General features: G+C 47.1%; 1 protein-coding gene across 1 annotated transcript in view; it reads right to left on the bottom strand.

Annotated features, from left to right (window-relative positions):
* Ccnd2 (cyclin D2) overlaps nucleotides 1-9,791 on the bottom strand; it is a 27,004-nt gene continuing 17,213 nt past the window's right edge. The window contains exon 5 of the mRNA XM_031383516.1: nucleotides 1-4,713. Within this exon, the coding sequence (XP_031239376.1) occupies nucleotides 4,564-4,713 (150 nt within the window). The 3' untranslated portion in view covers nucleotides 1-4,563. The remainder of the gene's footprint in view (nucleotides 4,714-9,791) is intronic.

The raw sequence follows: 9,791 nt of genomic DNA on the forward strand, positions 1-9,791 counted from the left end.
TTTTTTTTTTTTTTTCTTTTCTTTTTGTCAAAGATAGGCACCTGTTGAAACTGAGTGGCTACTGTAAGTCAGTAAGGCACTTTTCCCCCACAAGTGGGCTGCAGGCAAAGGATCTGCAGCTCCATCAAGTGTGTGTATGCATTGATGGCTTCGTAAAACCAGAGCCAAGAATGGTTCTCACAGCCCAGCCACATCTAAAAGCAGAGGAGCACACAATTTGGCTCAAGGACTCTTTTGTGTTGTTGAGAATCCAGAATCATCAAAAGCCACGCGGTATAAGGAAGTTCTAACACTCCCGGGGCTTCCCTACCCTATTTCGTACAAATAGATATCATGCTGCAGCTGCTGACCACCTCCTGGAGTCTGCACGGAGAGAAGCCTGTGTGCGGTGTGCACCTATGGAGGGCTTGTCGGCTTACGGGGACTTCACCGTCTCAGCATTAATTCCCCCCTTTAAAGCTATTTTCAAGGTGATGGTCTAAGGTAAGCAGGAGGGGATCCTTTGGGCTTAGAAGTCAGCTGACTTACTTAGACTTCTGATTGCTACCTCCAGTTCCCACACCACCAGTATACTGTCCAGGACATAGGTACAAGTGTGGTCCTCCCAGCCCTGTCCTCATACCCCATGGAGATGAAGCTCCTCTGCCCTCTTTGTGAAAGCCACCCAATTTTAGCCTGTGGGTCCTACAGCTCTCAAGGCACAGTCTGGTGGGTCCCCAAAGAGCTAGACTTTAGGAAAGCTATTAACACTCCCTCCAAGGGGTCACTTACCCTGCTAGCAACAAGATGGGATCCAGGGGTGCTACATGCACCCCCAGCCTGGCTGCTAGAGAGGAGTCTGCCTCGGTAGTCATGCACCTTAAAGCTAGCTGCCTACAAGATATGCTCTGCTTTCTCATGGTGTCCTGGGGACAGTTCGAACCAAAGCAGCCTCCACAAGCTGTCCCATTGAGAAGGAGCTCATCCACTCTCAGGCTGCCTGGTTCTTAGGAACCATTATGAATCTCCTTAAGCTTAGCATATTATTTTTTGGCATACTAGGGTTTCTTTCCCCTAGGATTTGGTCAAAACAGGGAAGGATCAAAATTTGGCAGGCTGGGGGAACAACTTAGCCCCCCTCCCCCATGATGGAGAAAACAAACAAACAAACAACAATGACAAATTAAAAACACAGAAGAGATCATTAGCAAGGCAGAAAAAGACCAGAATCTGCAATCCCTTCTGTAGGATATGAAGGGGGCTGGAGAGGGCAAGCTGAAATCCATGGGGTCGTTTATACCCCTCTGGGACAGAAATACTACCAAGACCCAGATCTAAGCAGAAGGTATTGGTCACCAAAGAATCCAGGCTCCCTTCCTTTGTGTAAGTGAGGAGCAGGCAGAATGGCCACTCTACAGGACTCATCTCACTAGGCTCTGAGGATGGCAAACAGGAAGAGTCTCTTAGGTTCCAGGTAAGAGGGATGGAGGGAGGGCAGACAGTAACCTGCCTCTCCCGCTGTGTGTCAGCTTCCTTCATTCAATGTTTCTGTTAAGCTCAAAGGTTACTCATCAGGTACCCCAGTTGCCCAGTAACTCATGGGAATGTGTCTGTCAAGTTCTGTGGGGTCCCTTAAGGACCAGGAGAGAGTACTGTGCAGTGTGAGCTCTGAATAAACACTGGCTAGCTGCAGGCTGCTCCCTTTTCCGCTCTCAGACTTTCCAAACTATCACCCACTGTCCCACCACAAAGCCCCTAGGATTTAGGGTCATGCTAACTCACCAAGTCCCTATCCTTCCTAAACACGCCCGAGACCCCGGAAACAGCCTCTCCCTTCTTTCAACTTGCATCCCAGACTCACTCAACCTGTGCCTACTACCTTACCCACTCAATGGGATCCAACACCTGAAGCCATTCAGTGCTACACACAGTCGCCCTGCCCACACACAGCACTTGCCTGTCACTGTAGACCGTAGAGGACAAGAGAGGGAGAAAGGAATACCACCCATGTGTGCTGCACTCTCAGCACCATGGACTCAGTCCTAGGAAGACCATCCGAAGTTGAGGTGTCAATGCCAAGGAGAGGGAAACTGGTCAATGTTCATGATGAAGGGATCCCAGGAAGAGGGAAGTCCTGTACCTGAATGGGCAACGAGATAGGGGAGGGTCTCCTAACTGCCTGCCAGAATTCTTCATTGCTGATCCTGGTGTATGCATACCAATCAGGTTGACCTAGCCCACTGTCTGAGTTTGCTGAGTATCTGCCTTGTGTAGAGGGGCCCTTCAGTGTTTTCTTCTATCATAAGGAGGGAGCCTGAGTCAAAGGGGAGCCTGGTGACCTTAGAGACAGAAAATATGCCTGGCCTGAGACCCTGGGGTCAGATCTCTCCTGCTTTCTACCCAGGAGGATGCCCAGCTCCCGCCTTCTGCCTGTCCTGTGCCTCCTGCCAGCGGCCTTCCAAACAGAAACTCTATAGCTGTGAGGTATTATGAAAACAAAAAGAAGTACATTGCTATCATTATTGGTTTTGTTTTTTTTGTCCAGTAAACCTGAGGTAAAGAATACTCTTTGAAGAATGTGATCAGAGGAGGAAAGAAAACCCGGAAATGAAGAAGCATGGGAGAAAAAGGACAAACGGAAACCAAACGAAACACAACCCATCAATGCTACCAGAAGAACAGGGACAGAAGAAAAAAGCTTTTCCAGTACAAAGAACTCATTTCTCAACCATCTACTTCGGGACTTGAAATTTAAGCAGTAAAATAATATATTATAACAATGTTTCTAAAATAGCAGCACACTGTGAAACATTACAGCTAGGTACTGTTAATGTGAATGGGGATGAACGATCTTAGCTTCTTAGCAGCGAAAAATAATAATAAACAGAACAAAAGAAAATGAAAGATAAGAGACCCTTAGATGTTTCTCCATCTTCAACCCTCACACTGTGAAACAAGGCAGAACCTGTGTATGATAATTCTTCAAAGCAGCCCTGTTCTGAACTTTTCTCTTAAAAAAGATATTTTAACAAATAGCTTCATTACCTGTCAATTATAATTGTGCAAAAAAAAAAACCCCATAAACATAAACAAAAACAAAAACAAAAAAAAACACCCCACCAACTGTGGCTCCAACTTCTATTTAACTGACTGTCTCAATGAAGTGGGAGAGGAGGTCTTCAAGTACAATGAATACAACTTTGCACTAAAATTAACAAACAAACAAACAAAACAAAACAAAACAAAAATGGAAAAGGGACCAAAATGCCACACCCTGATCTTCAGCCTTTGCATCAGAAGTAACTTTTCTTTCCATGTCCAAAGGAGAAAAACATAGACGGGGGATTCAATCCTTCTAAGCCATCAGAATGGTTTAGACCTTTGTTTACAGGCTTTCCCGAGGAATGCTGGGACAAGGATATCAGCAGAGGGCCCTCTCGGCCCCAGTAGGGACACACCAGAGCTCGGTACCAAAACGTCAGACTCCAGAAATGAATAGGAACCGGAAGAGGTCAGGAATGGGAGGGGCAAAGAAGGAAGGCGTATTCAACAGGATTTGCATAAACCATCCCACATCCCACCCATCCACCCCTCCCAAAATTTTCAAAGTGCTTTTCCAATGGAATGGTTTATAACAACATTAAACTGTGGGCCAGACATGCCAATCAGCACCAAAAATTAAGGGTTGCTTCTTTTTTCTCTTAACAAGGGATTAAAGATCACCTCACCATCTTCCATTACATAGGGAAGCTTTGTTTTAGTTTCCGTTTGTGGTCTCCATCTGCCCCCATTTAGATGAGTTTTGGTCATGGCCCATAGTTAATTCCCTCCATCAGATAACAGTAGGGTATATCTACAATGAACCATGTTTGGAAGAAGAAGCCCAAATTCACCAAGCATGAGACTTAGGAGCCAATCACTGGTGTCCAACTGGCAAAAGACATATCCCTTAGGTAGCAGCTACTGTAGTCAGCAAGAGTATGCAAGGGAGAGACCCCACCACGCCCAGTCTTGGCTACTCGTGGTGAGGCATCAAGGCGCTTCTTACATCCAAAATGGTTCAGTCATGTGGTCAGGTGGTTTTGCGCAACCTCCCCAGCATGGCCCTTCTCGTTTCTGATTCCTTCTTGGGTTCACTGCTTTGCAAACTACTCATGCCATACTGGCACCCACGGTTCCTTGCAATTCTACTAAAGGGGGCATATGCACTAGTTCACAAGCACAAAAGACAGTCTCCTCTAATTTCTTCCCATATCGCAGGTATACATACACATTCTCTAGCTAGTCTGCGGGTTCTCCTGTAAGCATCTCACTATGACTTTTACATCATCAAATAATAACGGTTTGCATATACAAGGGATCCCCTTAGGCTGGACTCTGAACAGGCACCACGTGCGTTTTCAACTATACGTCCTTTTCCTCTCACTTCTAAAAGACCTTTAAACAGGCTCTAGGTGGGGGCAGATTTTTTTTTGTTTTTGTTTTGAAGTTTCATCCTAAAACACAAAGAACAAGACATAACTACAGAGAGAAGGGGCTAGCAGATGACGAACACGCCTCTCTCTTGCCGCCCGAATGGCTTCCTCACAGGTCAACATCCCGCACGTCCGTAGGGGTGGTGGCTTGGTCCGGATCTTCCACAGACTTGGATCCGTTATGCTGCTCTTGACGGAACTGCTGCAGGCTGTTTAGCAGCACAGCCTCAATTTGCTCCTGGCAGGCTTTGAGACAATCCTAGAGGAAAGAGGTCCAGACCGGAGCTATTAGCACATGCAAATGCATACAACACCTCCCAATGGCAGACACCATCCAACTCACATCCTTATTTTCCTGTGAATGAAAATAGAAATGTTCTCAAATGCCACGGAAACTCAGTACACAAAGTGGGGCCCACGGCTGGCAGCATCAAGCCCTCAGAGCTGGCACTTCAGCAGAGGCACAGGCACTTCCTATCCTCAACTACATTGACTGGAAGGTGATCCAGCTACAAAAAACCCTTGCCTGGTAATCAAGGGACCAACCGGAGGTTTCTCTGTCTGGGGAAAGTGGTTCAGAAGGTTTGGTTCCTGCAAGGTGCTACACTGTAAACCAAGCCAGCAACCAAAGAATGGATAAGAAGGGTGATGCTTAATTGTCTTAAAGTGTTCAGAAACGAAAAATCCCTGCATTCTTTTTACCACCCTTGCACCCCTTTCACTAAAACACAATGCGTACTGTTTACAAAACTCGGGACACTTGAGCTTGTCCAATTTGGGAATAAGCAAGATTTTTGAAGTGTTGCTTTTATTAGTCTATATTTGGTAGGGAAAATCCAGAGTGAGCTGTCCCAGGCAGAGGATTCTATTAGCTGGGAGACATGGAATGCGAGGGCAAGTCTTGGCTGTCATTGGGATGGGACTAAGGCTCAGGCTAGAAGGTTGGGGGAGGGGCAAACTGAGGAAACTGGCCCCAGTAGGGATTTTCACCCTAGCTTCTTGGTTCTACTTCCCTGCATTGTAAAGCAGTCTGTCCTTATAGAAATGGTGTTAACTTGAATCTCCTGGTGCCTGCTCACAGCTCAACACAAACTTGCCTGTTTTATTTCACTGCTTAGACCTCACCATCTAGAAATTGCTATTTCCACCCCCCAAACATAAAGGCATTATCTTTATTTCCCAAAGACTTGAAAATAAAGTTGGCAACAACTACCAAAGAGCACAAGTTCCCATCCTCTACCCCTGCCCACCCTACCCCTGCACCTCCTCACCCACCATCCCCGCCACCCCTTCCATTTTTTCTTTTCTATCTCTCATCTGCTCCCCAGTTCAAACTGTAGCTTGAGGATGAGGAATGGCAGCAGATCAAGAGCAAAGGTCAGAGGTTGAAATGTTCTCCTGAACCTAGGAAGGGCGGGAAGCAGGACGGGGATGTTGGGTGCTCACTCCACGCTTGCAGGGTGCGGCTCCATTTGCAAACCCCAATCTCTCTGTTTCCCCAAGTATAAAAATGAAGAGCTAAGTAGCAAATCAATAAATGATCTCTCTTTGTCTGTCTGTCGTGTGTGTGTGTGTGTGTGTGTGTGTGTGTGTGTGTGTGTGTGTGTGTTTTAATGGCTCCATCTGTCCGGGAATCTGAAAGAATCCTTTGGATTTTGAGACTGCATGTTTCTCAGGTTTCAGTTGAAACTTTAAGCACACAAACACGTCCATCCTAGCTTTCTTTGAACAAAGGTATAGATTACCAAGAGTGTGCCACAGGTTGGTCCTAGAGACAGTGTGGTCCACCATTGCGGGGAGTGACGGGGGGGGGGGCGGTCACCAGGCTAATTTCAACAGTAGCAAGTAAAGGACTCTCTAACATCTCTCATCCTGACCTTCAGTACCTGCCATCCTCACTAGCAGTTAAAAACCTGGGTCCTGCCATCTTCTCTTTTGTTTACCAGTTTCCTGCTAGGCCAATCTGGCAGCATTTGGTGATGCAAAAAGCTTTTTCCTGGGAGGCAGAGAGAATGAGTGAGAACACCTTCCCCCCACCCCCATACCAGAGACAGCAACCACATTCACGCCTCCAACCGTGTACCTGGCCACAGAAACCAAATCCTGCGTGAGGTCTGGGAACTTCTGGTATCTGAAGACAGTAGGATTTGGAGCTGATGAGGGACCCTGTGAGGCTGGGCCATTGCATTTGGAAGGAAGCTGGCTGAGGAGAAGGGTTATGCCTCTAAAGCCAGAGGCTGCATAGTAAGACCTTCTGCGAATGGTGAGGAATTTTTAAGGTGTGTGTGTGGGGGGGGGGGTGCAGGGTTACTTGGTGAATATTTTCTGATGTAATCTACAAGGGAGACTTTGCTCCACAATAGGAAATTTTGTGCCTCTTGGCCAAGTCCATGCAACTTTTTTTTTAAAAACTAGTCTGCCATTTTCTGGTCCCTAGAAAAGATCATCTGGGTTGGCACATCTACCCCATCATCATGACTGTTGTATATCTCTATTGTATTAATGGTGCCAGATGGTCCTCGGAAATCAGCCTGCAGAACGCTTAAGAACTTGGCTTTAGGATCTGCAGTGTCCCCCTACTCTTCCTAGAGTAAGCCTTCCCTTCTAGCTGCCCAAGATTTTAAACAGATAGTTGGGAGAAACCCCTACAGAGAAGACAAGACATCTGGCAGTCATTTCTACTGGATGTCCAGAGCCAAGGGCTCAAGATGATGCAAGGGTGATGTAACGGGCCAGTCTAGGGTAGGCTCATCAGCTAGTCTAAGCACCAGAGGAAGAGATCCAAAGGGTTCATATAAACTGTCCGCTCTCCCTTCCGAGTGTTCACTGAAATTCAAATCATTACTGACTCTGGACGATTCCTGATCTTTGCTGATCTTGTTCCCTTCTCACTTGGAGAGGGGAACAAGGACTGGAGTGGTTATCCTAGCAAAGATGGCTACAACGCCATCTGCCAGTAGATTGCTGAACCCATCAGGTCTGCTCAACGGTCCATCAACTTCCACTTCCTCACAAAGTGGTCAGTTGTTAGCTCTACTTTCAATAGGGTCTTTCAGTCTTGGCTTGGCCAGGTAGAAATCCTCTACCTGCACGGAGTGTAGAAGACACTCCTTCATGCAGGTGGAGAAATCTGCATGGTATTCCTCCAACATCCATCTGTCCATCCATCCCAACAGTTACACCCTCCCTAGCTTTGCCCTCTTGGAGCCTAGGGGCAGATGTACTTCCTAAGAGCTGGCAGAAAGCAAGGAAGAAGGCACCACTGGAGGGAAGCCATGATCTACCACGGAGCGGAATACAGGTTGCAGGGATGGGATAGGTCATCACTTGTGTCAGGATCTCACTGGAGAGAAGTGTAGAGTTCAGAGAAATTCCAAAGGGACAGGACTAACAGGTGACATCTTCAAAACTAATCAGAGTATCAGCAAATTTGGAGGTGTAAGATGCCTACAGAGACCAGCCTGGGAACTGGGAGTGGCTCATCTCTGAATGATAGCAGAAAACCAATGCAGATTTCCACTTTGTGAACTTTCTCATTCCAATTTCTCTACTTCTTTAAGGATGTAAGGTCAAGAGTAGACAGAGATTCTCCAGAAAAGAAGACCCAGGCCAAATGTGCGTATGTGTGTCTGTGTGCACATGGGTGTGTGTAAGCGTGCACGTGTAGGGGTGATGACAACAGTGGCTCTGATAAAAAAAAAAAATGCTACATCCATGTGACAAGCAGGAACTCCAGGACCTCAGCTTTGAGGCAGCCTCCAAAAGCAGCAGGCGTTGTGTTAAGATGCCCCAAATTAAGCTGATAAAAAGGAAAGCCATAATGCTAGTCTGTCAGCCCGGACAGGTGGCACTCCACTGCGCTGGAGGTCGGGCACCCCTCCAACTCCTCTGATGAAGGCCCCCTCCCTGCACTGCCCTGGCCCCCCATCCTCAGAGCCCTGACAGCAGCGGCTGTGATCTCCAGTTCGTTACTCGCCCCCCGACTTCCTCCACTTGCTGGCTCGAGCTCTCTGCCCTGCACCCTCCACTGCCTCCATGAATGGGCCCACGGAACTCCAACCATTAGCCCCCGGTGTAACTGCATCCACCCATTGTCAGTACACACGCACTGCACTCAACAGTGGAACAAAGGGCTGAATGAGCTGCAGACCCGCGGCCAACTCAGGCAGAGACAACTTAGGAAACTATCTCATTCTTCCTTTCTTCACAGGCTGCTTGGCTCGTTTCCTTGCATACAGAATGAGGTGGACGAGAAAGGAGGAGAGAGGGAGGCAGCCCCCAGCTCTACCCGCCTCCCCACCCCTAGCCTGCCTTCCAGCCATGCTTTCCAGAATTCCTATTCCCCCCATAAAGCGCACTGAAGATGACGTTGATCAGAGGCCCTTTGAGAATATAGGTTTCAAGCTAAGGGGGGAACAGAAGAGATGCTGGGACCCCACCCCCACCCCAGAAAAGTATGGGTCCAAAATGAGCCATACCAACCTAAGTGATTTGTTTTGTAATTACTGAGAAGCTGGCATCGTAAAATGCCAAGACGACCCTGAGGGAAGAACATTCTAGAATCTATGCTAGGCAGTTCTGGGGAACATGGCAAGGGATTCTGTTATAACGCAGGTAAAACTGACAGTATTAGTAGAGCCTAAATTTGTTCTATTAAACTTCAAATCTTTGCAGTGCAGAAGCCTCAATTCAACTTTTTTTTCTGTCTTGAAGTGTTGGGGATTGGACCTAGAACCTTGCACATTAGACAAATATCCTACCACCACTGAACCTCATACCAGTTTTACTTATATTGACTCAAGTGTGTGATTGACAGTGAGAATTAAGAGGCTTGATCTAAGATAAATCTTCTGATATATGACTAGTGTTTAGTTACGTACGTGTACATAGACAGACAGGTAGATATAGACAGATGATAAATCTTTCTTAAAGTTCTGAATGAATGAGAGGTACATTTGAAACCCCTGTCTGTCTGCCTTCTGTCCTTCGATCCTTCCCTGCCTTCCTTCAGCTCCAGTCTCAGATGACTGCCGGAGGCTTGGAGTAAAAAGCCAAGGTCAAGCTAGATCTTATTCAAGAGGCTCTACAGTCAAGGGAACAGTGAGCGGGGTAAATTCTAGACCACAGCAAAATTACACTGGATTACATTACTATGGAGGGGACAGAAAGGGGCCCCGATTCTGTGGGGGCCTGGGGTGGTTGATCCCTGCTTTCAAACTCCCCCTTGGCAACAGAAGTCTGAGTGTGTAGAAGTTCCCCGAGAGCCAGCCTGCCTCCTTGGCTAGCATCTGTTTTTAGTAACTCTTAACTTGTAGCTGGAAGGAAAAAGTACCTAAA

The sequence above is a fragment of the Mastomys coucha genome, unplaced genomic scaffold (assembly GCF_008632895.1).
Source record: "Mastomys coucha isolate ucsf_1 unplaced genomic scaffold, UCSF_Mcou_1 pScaffold20, whole genome shotgun sequence".
NCBI classification, from domain to species: Eukaryota; Metazoa; Chordata; class Mammalia; order Rodentia; family Muridae; genus Mastomys; species Mastomys coucha.